This window comes from Ambystoma mexicanum, chromosome 1q, assembly GCF_040938575.1.
Source record: "Ambystoma mexicanum isolate Mex_15411 chromosome 1q, UKY_AmexF1_1, whole genome shotgun sequence".
Taxonomy (NCBI): Eukaryota; Metazoa; Chordata; class Amphibia; order Caudata; family Ambystomatidae; genus Ambystoma; species Ambystoma mexicanum.
The window spans coordinates 587,168,466-587,183,307 of NC_090922.1; the positions used below are offsets into that span (position 1 = coordinate 587,168,466).

General features: G+C 47.3%; 1 protein-coding gene across 5 annotated transcripts in view; it reads right to left on the bottom strand.

Moving 5' to 3' along the window:
* RC3H1 (ring finger and CCCH-type domains 1) overlaps positions 1-14,842 on the bottom strand; it is a 1,368,452-nt gene that overhangs the window by 1,182,163 nt on the left and 171,447 nt on the right. For all 5 annotated transcript variants that reach the window (XM_069641098.1, XM_069641097.1, XM_069641095.1 and 2 more), the window contains exon 2: positions 11,922-12,292. In XM_069641098.1, coding sequence (XP_069497199.1) covers positions 11,922-12,152 — 231 coding nt within the window. In that variant the 5' untranslated portion in view covers positions 12,153-12,292. The remainder of the gene's footprint in view (positions 1-11,921; positions 12,293-14,842) is intronic.

The window sequence follows — 14,842 nt, forward strand, 5'->3', positions numbered from 1 at the left end:
CTGCATGTCGACATCCCTCACGACGGTGTCCCTCGAAGGCATGTGTATCGGTGCCGACTTCACCACAGGTATAAATAGTCTTGTGCAGCATCCGTTGCTCAGTTCAGTTTTGAGGTGCTGTTTTTGCCTTTTACGAGATGGTTAATAACCTTGAAGGAGCATAGGCTGCAACTATAAGGGAAGTTTTACTGCGGGGAAGGATGAGAGGGGCAATAATGGAATACGTGGGAGGAACATCCAGTCGAAAGAATGTTAGTTGGTAAGTAGCGTTTTCTTTGAATGGATTGTGTCCTCCCACGTATTCCTCATCTTTGATAAACTCCCAAAGATGTAATGTGTAGAGGAGGCGGGAGTAAAACTAAATGTTTCCCTTTAAAGATGCAGAGTGCAACACAGCTTTTCCAAATCTGGTCTCCTGGCTAGAGGAGGAATCAAGACTGTAGAATTTAGTGAAAGGTTGTGCGGATGACCATGTGGCAGCCGCACATATGTCTTTAATTGGAACTCCTCTTTGGAGGGGTGAAGAGGCTGCGATACCCCTGGTTGAATGAGCCCTGAGGTGTTGAGGGGGCTCTTTTCCTACCAATTTATATAATCCATTTTATGATGGTGTGTTTTGTAATAGGTAAACCTAACTTGTGCCGTGCATAGCCCACAAACAATTTGTATGCTTGCACAATCCTCGCAAGTCTGCTAATGTAAAAATTCAAGGGACGCCTTGGATCCAGCCTGTGTAATCTCTTCCTCTTTCCCTGGATGGGGAGGAGGGTAAAATCAGGGTAAGGTTTTTTTTTTGTGCGATGTGGAATTCTGAGACCACCTTTGGGAGAAAATTCAGCTTCACTTGGAGAACTACCTTATCTTTGTGAAAGATTGTATGTGGAGGTTTGCAAGACAAAGCTTGTAATTTGCTCACTCTTCTGGCAGAAGTTAAAGCCACTAGAAAGACTGTTTTAAGAGTGAGAAACCTTAATGAACAGGAATGCAGCGGCTCGAATGGACTACCCATTAGAAATTTCAAGACTAGGTTTAGGTCCCACAGTGGAACTTGAAAAGGAGTTGTGGGAAACACATTAGTTAACCCTTTCAGCAACTGAATCACTATGGGCAATTTGATGTATGAAGGCTCCTCCGAAGTGCGCTTGAAGATAGACAGCGCTGCAAGGCAACCCTTCATTGTGCCAACTTGAAGACCTGAATTTTCAAAACATAGCAAAAAAGATACCATCGGTGTACTACATGAAAGGGCTCAATATTCTTTTCTCTACACCAGCTGCAAAATGTGTTCCAACGGTATAAAGTTTTAGTTGCTGCCTTTGGGCTGAAAGCAACACCTCCATTACGTCATCCGGGAGGTCCCAATCCCATCTCAACCTTTTAGAAACCAGGCGTGAAGGTTGAGGGTCCCAATATCCAGATGGAGAACACGACCTCCCTTCTGCGAGAGAAGATCCTCTCATTGCGGAAGACGAATCGGAGGACAGGTGGACATATCTAGAAGATCCGGGTACCACGTTCTCCTGGCCCAATGCGGGGCAATTAGGATCATGGGTTTCCGGAATCTCCTCAACCTCCTGATCATTTGAGGAATGACGGGGACTGGAGGAAACGCGTACAGAAGTGGAAACTCCCAGTCCACTACGAACACGTCCCCCCAGAGCTCCTCTCGGGGGAAATTCCCTTGAGCAATACTGATCGCACTTCCGGCTGATACTGGTGGTGAACAAATCCACTTGAGGGGTTCCCCAAAGGGCAAAGATCTCTTGAAGGACTTCCTGAGCTAGTTCCCACTCGTGGGAGACTGTTCTGCCTGCTCAGAGCGTCCACCAAGTTCTTCTCTCCGGCTAGGTGAACTGCCGATAGAGATTCGTTCTGGATTTGCCCAGAACCAGAGCTGCATCGCATCTCTGCACAGTGGCAGTGACCCTACACCGCCTCTTGATGAGGTAATGCATGGCCACTGTTGTCCGTCATTATCAGGACATTCTTTACCTGTACCGATGGCAGGAAAGCCTTCAGCACTAGTCTGACCGCTCTCAGCTCCAATAGGTTGATGTGTAGTCTGTACTCCGATGGAGACCAATAACTGCTGATGGTCAAGTCGTGGGCACCCCGCCCCCTGAGTGAAGCGTCCGTGACTACTGTTATCTCCGGCCATGGTTGCCAAAACTGTTGTTCTTTTAAGATGTTCTCCCGGCAGGCCCACCACTGAAGGTCTCGAGCCACTCTGTCCGAGATTAATAGGAGATCTGACATCTTTCCTGACTATTGTGACCACTGGGTCCTTGGCACCAACTGGAGAGATCTCATTCACAGGCGAGCTTCTGTCACTAGAAAAATGCAGGATGCCATGAGGCCGAGCAACCTCAAAAAGTCGAAGGCTAGTAGACGCTAGGCATTTCAAAACTTGATGACCATCGGTAGAATATCTTGAGCCCTCACCTCTGGTGGCAAGGGCTGCTCCAATGAACGGGAGTCTCTGTAATGGGATCATCTGTGACTTCTTTAAGTTGAGAGAGAAGCCCAGCTTGTGGAGGAAGTGGCAAACATAATCTAGATGGGTCTGAGCTTGTTCCGGGGACGCTGCTCCCGATCAACCAGTTGTCCAGGTAGGGGTAGACATGAATCCCTTCCCTCCTTAGACTTGCAGCCACAACCGCCAATAGCTTGGTGAAGACCCTCAGCCGTAGGTCAGCCCGAATGGCAGAACTCAAAATTGATAATGAGAGTTGCCAATGCCAAACCTCAGGTACTTCCTGTGCTTGTGATGGATTGGCACATGAAAGTAAGCATCCTGAAGATCTAGAGATACCAACCAGTCCTGAAGCTGGAGGGCCTGAAGGATCTGAGAAAGGGTTACCATCTTGAACTCGTCTTTCCTGAAGAGTTTGGTTAATTCTCGCAAGTCCAAGATGGGTCTCAAGCCTCTGTCCTTCTTCGGTGTTAGAAAATACCAACCGTTGTTCCTCTCTGCTACAGGTACCGGTTCTATGGCACTTTTCTCTAGCAGATCTGGAATCCCTGCATAAGGAGCAGGTCTGGAAGCTTCAAAGAGTTGTTCCCTGGTGGATGACTGAGAAGCGTGTAGAAAAGGCAAGCAGTAACCCTGTTTCCAATGCCCAAGCATCTGACGTAATAGCCTGCCATTCTGTCAGATGTTGAGTTAACCTGCCTCCTTTTGGTGTTGTGTGGGGAGACATCAGAGGGGTTTAGAAGTGGCTGACGCAGATGCTGAGGGTAAAGCAGCACCTGGTAATGCAGGTTTGGTAACTTTGACCCGTCCACCAAGGGTGAATCGTCTCTGGCCCCTTTGAGCTGGCTGCCCTCTGCCTTTTGTGAATGCTGAGTAAAAACAAAAGGGCTTCCCTCTCCAGGACGTACCTGTGGGGCGATTTGGAGTTTGACAGATTGCAGCCCCAAGTGATTTTGCTGCCGCCTTTGAGGTTTGCAATTTCTCCAGGCTGTCATCAGCCTTTTTGCCAAACAGAGAGGTGCCGTCAAAGGGCATATTCAGAATCCTGGCTTGCACATCAGGAGCAAAACCAGACTTCCACAACCACACAAATCTGCGGATTGTGGTACTCGCTGCCATGGCTCTGCTGATGCAGTCAGCAGAGTCTATGAGGGACTCGCACATCGCATCCTTGATGATAGTTTAAGAATGCGTCGCGTTCCTCCCCTTCTGGGAGACGGTCAGCCGCTGATGAAGCACACTCCCAAAGGGTGTGGCTGAATCTAGCTAGCGTGCAAGTGGCGTTAAGAGACTTAAGTGCCATACTGCATGCTGAAAAGACTTTAGACATGGCATCAAATCTTTTGTCGTCTGTCTTGTGGTATAGTGGGGTATGCCGACTTACTATTTGACAACGTCGCTGCCTGCACTACTAAACTCTGGAGTTGGGTGCTTACTTAAATATTCAGGGTCTGAGGCGGGCACTCTGTACTTCACAGAGAGCTTTTTATTTACTGCAGGGAAAACTTCTCGCAATTTGCAGCTATTTTTCTCTGCAATGCAGCATGAAAAGGGACTATAGGGACTTCTTGAGGCCCTTTATCTAAGATGTCAGTAAGATCATCTTGCTGGAAAGAGGGTGCAGGTGTTGTCCACCCCATAAATTGCATAATTCTTGCCATAAGGGCTCTCCAGGTTCTAGTCTGGCAAATTCTGCCTCTGGAGAGGTATCTATGCAACTGGCATCTTGTAAAGATTTTTGTAAATCTCTCAATCTATTCTCCTCAGAAATGAGTTCCTCTGGAATGGGTACTCTTGTTGTTTGTAACCCAAAGGGTCTCATTGTCAGAGTCCTCCCCTTCCTCATACATAAAGGATAAAGCTCTGAAATAGTCAGATCTTGGATAAGGGGTAAAACACATTTCCAGGGAAAGCAGGAGACAAATTGGCGGATACTGCTTGGGAAAATGTAGTGGTTGTCGATGTAGAAGTCATAAGTCTCGACAAACCCGAAAATGGCGTAAAAAAACTCAAAAAGGCCCTCGATGTATTCGAGAAAACCAGAATCCTACTCAGTGTAGTTGATATTGTCGATGCCACTTTCATCGCCTTGGGCGGGACCTTCTACACCTCTGGTGCCGGTGGCGCAGTTGAGGTTGCGAGGAACCTATCCTTCATCAGGGTCAACGACGGCATAGATGACACAGATTTGTGCGAAGGTATCTTTGACGATTGCGTCTATGGCACAGCTTTAATTCAATGAATTTGTCTTTACTCAAGGGTTCATGACGCTCGAGGGTTTTTGTTCGCCAAGTTCGACGACTGTTTTTGTTTTTTTGGGTCTTTCACCCGGGTTATAACCTCTAGGCATCTCCAAGGGGGCCAAGGCCGCATTCTCGAAGGCCCTAAGCATTTTTTTATGAAATTCCTCCCACTTAGCTGGAGAGCTGTGTTTAGTGGGGCAAGTGACCCTTTCTGGGGAATTTGAAGATGAAGAGGAGAGAGATCTATGACCCCCTCTATTTTGTTTGTTTTATTCATATTTATATAGCGCACAACAGCCCGAGGACATCGTGGCACTTGTTACAGTACAAAGCTTAGTTACAGAGTCATGAATAGAACATTTGTTACATAATGCGCAGTGATACAATATATATATATACAAAGTTACAAAATAGTTATATTACATTTGTGTTTATATTACAATATACATGAGAGGAATAGAGGAGGAAGTCGCAATGCTAGTTGAGGAAAGTGGTCTTGAGGTTGTTGCGGAAGACAGATGGATGTTTCCGCTCTAAGGTTGGCAGGGAGTGAGTTCCAAAGTTTTGGTGCAATATATGAGAAGCCTAGACCGCCAGCTGTGGCTCTCTTGATGCATGGTATGTGTAGCTGGTTGGTGTACTGAGCTCTGTTGGGGCGAGTGGAAGTGGTTCTTGATATTGCTTCAGATAATTATGTGGGAGCAGTGTTAATGCATCGGTGTGTGATGGTAAGGATTTTCAGAGTAATGTGGTCTTTGACCTGTAGCCACCGTGCTTCAAGTCTGGCATGGGATATATGGTCTCTTCTTGGGATGCTCATGGCGGCTCTTAGGGCATTGTTTTGTGTGGTTTGCAGTCTATGAATGTTCTTGGCTGAGGTGCCAGATAAGAGAGCGTTGCAATAATAGTTGAGCGCCTATAGTTGCTCTGAGTTTAGCGCCTATAGTTGCTCTAGCTATGGCCAAACTGTTGGGAGCAGATACGTAGGGTTTAATGGCATTGTTGAGTTTGGTGCTGAGAGCTGATGCAGAGGCTATGGCGCTGACTTGTCTGTTCATCGATAGATTTGCGTCAATGTGAACACCTAGAGTCTTGACGGAGGATGATACGGAGATGGTTGAGTTGTCTATGTTGAAGTTGCCGTATTGGGGGCTTACCTTTGTTATTGTGTTTTTCTGTCCAAGGATGACAATTTCATTCTTCTCCCCATTCAGACATAGGCCATTGATTGCCATCCATGCTTGGATAGTAGCATAGATGTTGTGAAGGGCCGCGGCGTCATGGTGATAGGGTATGAGTACTTGAGTATCGTCTGCATTGTTGGTATATGCAACACCCATGGAGTGGGGTTTAGTGAAGAGGTTATAGAGGGTGGGGGCTGGACATGATCCTTGGGGAACACCGCAGTTTATAGTGGTAGGATATGCGTTTGCTGTGTCAGAGTAGACCTTCATGGCTCTTCCTTCAAGGAAGGATGTGATCCAGGAGTCTGCTTGTTTAGAGAAACGGGCTGCATGAGTGAGGTGGGTGGTGAGTGTTTGGTGATCTACCAAGTCGAATACTGCTGATAGATCGAGAAGGAGGAGCAGGGCATGTTTGCCTTTGACGATCTGAGATTTTTTTTTTTTTTTTGGTCCAATAAGGCAGATTCTGTTCCATGCCCAACACGGAAGCCAGATTGCCTTTTGCCTAGTATGGAGCAAAATCAGCTTCTATGTATGATTGGATCTGGTTATGAGCTGCTTTGTCTGGGATTTTCAAGAGTAACAGGACTGTCGTTATTGATCTGTAGTTGTTGGGTTGCGTTGGGTCAAGCGTGGCTTTCTTTTTTTTTTTTTTTTTTTTTTTTTTTTAAAAGAAGTGGCCGCACCCAGGCTTCCTTGAGATTGTTTGGGACAGTTTGTTTGGAATGATGCGTTAATGAAGGCAGTAATCAGGGGGTGCTAGGTCGTTTGTGCATTCCTTGATGATTTGGGAGGGCAGATGTCTGCTTTGCAAAGAAATGGTTTGAGGTTTTTGATGAGATCAAGGACCTCAGGTTCAGTGATGTCTCTGAAAGCGAATTGAGCGTGATTGAAGTTACTGCCCTTGTCTTGAGTAGGGCGGTTAGCTTTTAGGTCTGGGAGGGCTTTGCAGTGGTTTTGGATTTTATTCTGGAGGAGTTTTATTCTGTTGAGCATGGCGGACTGGATGCTCGCACACCAGACTTTGTCTTTGGTTATCTCATCTGCGGTGTGACTAGTTCATTAAAGATAGCAAATAATTCTTTCACTTGGGAATTGGCCTGTGAGATCCTTTCATTGAAAGTTGGATTTTGCTACTAAGATGGCTTTTTTATATTCGAGGGCTATCTGTTTGAAAAGGCTCTTAATTAGGTCACTGGGATCCGTTTGCCATTTTTTTAGTGACTGGCGCTTTTGTGCTCAGAGAGTTTGGAGTTCATCCGAGAACCAAGAGTTGCAGTGAAATGATTTTTTTTTTCTTTCTTGCTTTCAAGTGGGGCTATAGAATTTATGGCATTGGTGAGAGTATCGTTAAAAATGGCTGATAGTATATTTGGGTCCTGAGAGAAAGGTGGTGGTAGGCAGGGTCTTATGAGGTAGGGTTGCAGGTTGTCTGCGTTGAGTTTTCTGGAACTTCTTGTTATGTCAGGTGGAGCGTGGGTAAGAGTCTTGGGAGTGAGGTTGGTGGGGATAAGGAATTCAATGCATGTGTGGTCCGTCCATGCGAAGGCAGTGTTTGAGATAATGTTGGATGCACAGTTGTGATCCATGACCCAGTCAAGGGTGCAGCCTTTGGAATGAGTGGGGGTGAGGACTCCTTGCAAGAATCCTAGGTCTGCGAGTTCTTTAGCTAAGATTGTGGCGGATTTGTCCTCAGGATCATTGTAGCCTAAATTTAGGTCTCCTAATAGAAGGAATTTGGAGGATTTTTTAATGCTGTTACTGAGCCGGTGGGAGAGGTGCTCTTGGAAGTCTGCTGGGGGTCCAGGAGGTCTGTATAGGATGTGGATATCGATTAGATTATTGGGGGAGAGCATAGGCTTGGCTGATAGAATATCAGCATTTCCACCCCATGTACTATGGTCAACTAGTCTGATGGACAGTGAGTCTATGTGGATAAGGGCAACTCCCCCTCCAATCCTGTTGAGTATCTTGCCTAAGGATGGTGTAGTCTGGGGGTAGGGCTAGTGCGAAGGCTGGGCAGGAGGCATCATTGAGCCAGGTTTCGGTGATGCATAGAATATCCAGATTGTGTGTGGACAGTAGGTCATTTATCTCTAAGGCATGTGCTGGTAGGGAGCCTACTTTCAGTAGTGCACAATTGAGAGGTGGGTATTGTGTGCCTTTGATATTTTTGTTTATACTAGTATGGGGTGAAGTGTGCTTGTTGTGGTGTGTGGTAGTGAAGGACTTCATGCGAGGTGATGTAGAGGCAAGTTGGGGTGGTGGGGAGAGAGGGGCAGTGCATTTGCTCAGCTTGGTGTGCGGTAGTGGTGCGGTGCGGGTGCCCAATCTGGTATTTCTTGATGTGATGGGTGTGGGTGAGCAGAGTAAACACCTAGGAAGTGATCGATTTCTGAGATCGTTGAGTCGGACAGCTAGGCTAGGTGGCTGAGACTGTGTGATGTTATAGTCTGGTGCTGTGGCTTGCGAGATAAGTGCTGGGTGGGGTGTGCCGGGTGTATGTGGGGCGGCGTAAGGGCCATTATTGTGAGGACTATACAGAGGGACTTATTCCTTATCTTTGATAATTTGTCTCCAGCTTGCTGGCCTCAGAAAAAATTCTCAGTAGAGGGCGCTGCGCATCGATGTCCGTCGAGTTGGTGTCCCTCGACAGCCACCGTATCAGCGCCAAAGTCACCATGCCCATAAATAGCCATGCTCAGCGTCCGTTGCTCAGTTCCATTTTGTAGCATAAGATAAGTCCTGCATGAATTGTTGACCTTGAAGGAGCATAAAGCTGCAACCACAAGGAAAGTATTACTGCAGGGATGGATGGGAGGGGAGATAAGGAATACGTCGGAGGACCATCCCATCGAAAGAACGTTACCAGGTAAGAAGCAACTTGTTCTTCGAAGGGATTGAGTCATCCGACATATTCCTTATCTTTGATAGACTCCCATAGCAGTAGTGTGTAATTGGAGGTGGGAGTAAAAACGCCATGTTTCCCTTTAGCAATGAACAGAATGTAATATGGCTTTGCCAAACCTAGTCTCTTGAACAGAGGAGGAATCCAGGTTGTAAAATCTTGTGAAGGTATGGGCGGACGACCATGTGGCAGCCGCACATATGCCTCGAACTGTAACCCCTCTTCGGAGGGCCGAAGAGGCTGCGATACCTCTGGTTGAATGAGCCCTAAGATTTTGAGGAGGCTCTTTCCCTGCTAGTTTGTAACATTCCAGAATGGGCAAAATAATCCATCTAGAAATGGTCTGTTTTGTTATCGGTAGTCCCAATTTGTGGCCCGAGTAACCTACGAACAGTTGGTCTGCTTGCCTAATCCTAGTAAGTCTGCTGATGTAAAAGCTTAAAGCCCGCCTTGGGTCCAGCCTATGTAGCCTTTCTTCCTCTTTCCACGGATAGGGAGGAGGATAGAATGAAGGCAAGGTAAATTGCTGAGTGATCTGGAATTCAGAAACCACCTTTGGGAGGAAATTAGGCTTCACCTGTACGACAACTTTGTCTTTATGAAAAATTGTATGAGGGGGACTTATAAGATAGCTCGTAAATCTTAGCGAACAAGAGGGGCGTGGTTCGAAAGGAGTACCCATCAGGAAATTTAAGACTAAATTTAAGTCCCATAAGGGAACTTGGAATGGTCTTGGAGGATAGACATTAGTTAATCCCATTAAAAATTGTATTACTAAGGGTAATTTGAAATACGATGGCTCCTCTGCAGTGCGCTTGAAGATCGATAGCGCTGCGAGATAGCCCTTGATGGTGCCAACTTGAAGGCCTGAATTTGTCAAATAGAGTAGAAAGGATAACACCGTTGGTGTACCACATGAAAAGGGGTCGAAATTATCTTCTCTACAACAGCTGCAAAATGTGTTCGAACGGCAGCGGTATAAAGACTTTGTTGCTGGCCTTCTGGCCTAAAGCAACACCTCCATGACGTCATCAGGGAGGTCCCAATCCTTGTATCTCAACCTTTCAGAAGCCAAGCGTTAAGGTTGAGGGTTCTGATGTCTGGATGGAGAACCTGACCTCCCTTCTGTGAGAGAAGATTCTCCTTGAGTGGAAGGCCAATTGGAGGGCAGAAGGACATGTCCAGAAGGTCCGGGTACCACGTTCTCCTGGCTCAGTCTGCAAGCAAGCTGGAGACGAATTATCAAAGATCAGGAATACATCGGAGGACAATCCCTTCAAAATGCTCGTACTCACTGCGGATGCAGTGAAAAGGAGTGCTTCTGGGCTTCTGGTCAGCGGGACAGGCTTCTAGCTGGTGCGATCAAACGTGGGAGCTTCCAGTGGTGTAGGGCGTAGATGCTTCCTCAGGTGAGGGTAGTGGCTGCAGGATTGTTTTGTCTGCGTTGCGGGCTGGGCTCCTGCCCTCCCGATGCTGCAGCGGTGCTCTGAAAGAGGGCACTGACAGGTTGTGGGCCTTACCAAGGAGGGCCGTGCAGTAGGCGGCTGGCTTCACCTTCCGGTGCTCTTCTTCGAGTGTCGCGATCTCAAAGAGTGGTGGGAACCGCTTCGAGATCTCGATCGGGAATGTTTCTTTCGATGGTGAGGAGACGAAGGTCTCGACTCAGCCGAGGAAAATTTTGAAGGGGTAGAAGATTTAACTGCCTTACCTCTTTCTAGCTTCCCCTTACCCTCCTTCAAGGCTTTCGCTATCATAGACATACATTCCTCACATCCCGAACATCGGTGCTCTGATCCCAGGCACCACAAACAGATCCTGTGAGGATCCGTTAATGACATCTTTTTACAACAATCTCGACATTTTTTGAAGCCGGATCGTGGCGTCGATGTTTCGGTCGAAGATGCCATCATAGGATATTGAGATTTTTCGAGAAGAACAGAGCGTTGCGTCTTCGCGGTTTACGAAGCGCCGAAAAACAAAACTGAGCAACGAACGCTGCGCAAGACTATTTATATCTATGGTGACGTTGGCGCCAATTCGGAGGCCTTAGAGGGACATCGACTCAAGGGACGTCGACGCACAGCGCCCTCTACTGTGAAAAATGTTCCCAGGCCAGCAAGCTGAAAGTGGATTTATCAAAGATAAGGAATGCGTGGGAGGACACAATCCATTCGAAAAAAGTAATTCCAACAATAGTTCATGCCCACACACTAGTAGATGAGTGAATGCAGGGCAAGAAGGCCAAGTGGAAGCACAAATTGAACACCCCTTTAATCCCCGCATGAATGATGGGAACATTCTGAAAACACGAGGAACAAGCAGAGTAAAGGAGGGGAGAAAAAAAATAAGGAAAGCAAATAAAAGTAAAGCATGAAAAGGGTGGAAAAAAAACTGATGCTGCAGGCTTCCAGTCCCAACTGCTTTGCGAAAAAGGTCTGAAGGGCAAAGGCGAAGGTGGGGGCTAGGGAATGTGGCCATGGCTGCGCGAATGTGCCTGCCTCACATAAAAGCTTTATTAAAAAGAATGTACTATAAATGGCTGGTGTTGCAAAACACTCTGGGACAGTCTTAGGCAAAAAGGACCAAACATTCAAAGGAAAGGAATCAGAGCTTAGAACATTGGCGAATTATCAGCCCAAGGGGAGAGGGGGTGAAGTAATCGGTAATGAGGCTTCCGGAAGACGAGAAAGCAGCAAGCAACAATGTCAAAGTAGAAACTAGCAGTGAAAGGCCTGGAGACGAGGCAGAAGCAACATATGTGAAGGAGGAGAATTACAGCTGTTTCTTCTCAATGGATTTAATGCACTGCATGAACATTTGCAGATGGCTAGTCTGTAGAGATGAGTAGACCCTCTACGTTGGCCACAGATCTTCAAACGGTTAAAGTACCAATTCTACCCTAGATTTTTTTTTTATGTATGCGTTTGACATTGCATAACCATTTTTATTCAGTGAACGACAAATCAAACGAAACAGCGTTGAACAGCTGGCCATGCGGCGAGATGAAAGAAGGAAAACAAGCAGACTAGGCGGCTAAAGAGGAGGGAAGAGAGGAAGAAACTGAAAAATGGCCAGGCATTAATGTTGGAAAGGAAATTTGAAAGGCATCTTACCTGAGCACCCACCAGCTGCAGCAAGGCCGAATTGACAGGAAGGAGCTCAATGTCTGTGTTGATAGCAGTCTGGTCGAAAGGGCATGCTTTGCGGTGGAGCTTGTTGAGGCACATCTTACAGACTGTGTGGCCACAGCCCAAACTGATGGGCTTCCGGATGGTCTCGTCAAAGGTTTGGGTGCAGATGGGGCAGGAGAGGAAGTCAGTCCACTGTGGAGCTTGCACAGGCATCGCCTCAGAGTTACAATTCACAAAACAAAATTGAAATCTTAAGAACAGATTCCACTGGAATCAAAATTTGGATTTTCCTTTTCTTTTTCTTAAATATCTTCTGTAAGTACAGATGGTCAACACATAGTGTGACACATATCCTGAAAAGAGAAATGGAGAAGGGGATTGTTAAACTGAGCATGTGGTTTTTGCAACACTGTTTTCACATGTTGTAAATACAAATGCATGTTTTAATGGTCAGTCCGAAGATCAACTCAGTTTAAAGTAAAACAAACAAAAAAAAAAAGATACAAGTAAGCACAGTGCTAGTTAGAAATCCAAATAAATCCTGAATACATACAAAAGGTGCGGCTGGACCTAGTACTCTTACCTCGTCCGACTGGAATGTTGAACCCCATACACAGCAAGGAACCAAGACTGGATTCCTCCCATGTCACACAGGAATAGATTTCATTAGAAAAAATATGTTGCACAGGAATGCAAAACCAATAGGATTCTTTTGCAAGGTACCCATGGCGATTCTTACGTATCAGAGGAATTAAGATTTATTTAGAGAGCATGCATCTGCCTAGAAATTGACCAGGTTACTCGTCGTAGTGACCACCCTACTCCTAGTCCAGAGACCCCTTTCCTCCATACTTATGGGACATCTCTCTGTCCTGTGGGATGGGACCGGAGCACTTTGTAAAAAGCATCCAAAAATGTGTCCCTCCTCTCTTTCCTGCGCGGGGCCCGGCACGTGGCCGCAACCCCGCCCACCTTGGCTCCGCCCCGCGCATCAGTCCTTTTCTATCGCAGGGTCAAAGACCCATTAGCAATAACAGAGGAACCTTATTAGAGGGGACGGCGGCCAGGCGTATGGAGGAAAGGGGACTATGGACTAGGAGTAAGGTGGTCACTACGGTGAGTAACCTGGTAATACTCCTACGTCCCGTCCCCTTTCCTCCATACGTATGGGAGATTCCCAAGCACTCCTTAGAGGAACTATGGGTGGATGGAAATAGCCCTTACTGAAACAGGTTCTTTAGCACAGCCTGGCCGAACTGAGATTCAGCTCTAGAGCTCATATCGAGGCAGTAATGCTTACAGAAAGCAGATGGGGAGCCCCACATAGCCGCTTTAGCGATGGACTCCCAGGGAACATACTTCTGAAAAGCAACCGCGGCTGCCTTGCCTCGCATCTGGTGTGCATGGATACCTTTAGGAGGTTTCAGCTTTTGGACGGTCAAAGATTCCGTGATACAGGCAGTAATCCATCTGGAAATAGATGCCTTAGACGCCGGCCTGCCCTGAGGCTTACCAAAGGTCAGAAACAGTTGGGAAGAGCTCCGAAGCTTGGAAGTCCTGTCCAGGTAGAACCTAAGAGCTCTTCAGACATCCAGGCCGTGTAGAACCCTTTCCGCCTCAGAGGCAGGGTTCGTAAAAAAGACCGGAAGGGAAATCAACTGATTCAGATGGAATTCGTTCACTACCTTTGGTAGGAAAGCTCGGTTCGTACTTTGTCCTTGTGAAAGAACAAGAAAGGGTGCTCCACCGACAATGCCTGGAGATCACACTCTCCTCGCTGACTTAACGGCTACCAGAAAGGACACTTCCCAGGACACGTACTTGAGGTCAACCGCAGCCATTGGCTCAAAGGGTTTATGGCACAGCGCCGTCAGGACTACATTTAGGTCCCAAGGTGGGTGCGGACTACGAACCGGAGGGCAGAGGAGTGTCAAGCCTGCAAAATGCCTCTTAACCACTGGGTTACTCAGAATAAGAGCATTGGTCTATATCAAGATAAGCGGAAATCGCTGAAAGGTAAGTTCTGGATGACAGAACGTAAACACCCGACTCTGCTAGGGAGGACACGAAGCACAGCACCTTGTCAATCGTAGCCACCCTTGGATCCAACTGCTTTTCCAAACACTGACAGAACCTGACCCATTTACTCCTGTATTGGGATCTGGTCAAGGGTTCCCTGGCTGCCTGGATAATACGCATGTTATCCGTAGACAAGTTAAAAAGTTTTAATACTTGAACTCAGGCACCATGCCGCCAAGCTGAGCGATTGTGGGGAGGGGTGCCACATCTGCTGTTCCCCTTGATGAAGATCTGGGGTTACTGGTAACCTGATCAGCAGAAACACCGACAGGTGTTGAAGTTCTGAGAACTTCAAACTGGCCGGCCACCACGGGGCCATGAGCAGAAGGGAACAGTTCACAGAGTTCTTCAGCTTCCCAATTACTCGAACTAGAGGCAGAGGCGGGAAGGCGTAAACTCTCATGTTGTGCCATGGAATCTCGAGAGCATCCCCCAGAGAGGAGGCTCTCAGCCCCCCTCTGGAGGCATACCGAGGAAGCTTCTTGTTTACCACCGTACCGAAGAGGTCCACCTCTGGTGTGCCCCAAAGCAAGAAAATCCATGAGAGGATCTCCGCCTTCAACTCCCACTCGTAGCCGACCACTATCCACCGGCTGAGGGCATCCGCTGTGACATTCAGCTGGCCTGGGATGTGCACCTCAAGCAGCTAGACGCCATGCAGCATGGCCCACTCCTATCTGGATGGACAGATCAACCAAAGGTGCCCACACCGCGGGCAAAAAAAATTGTGCGGAAGGGGTATCCGAGCATTCCAGTCAAATTGACCGATAAGGATGCGCACAAGGCCGAGAAACCAGCCCTACACCCGAGGCCGATGGCGCAGC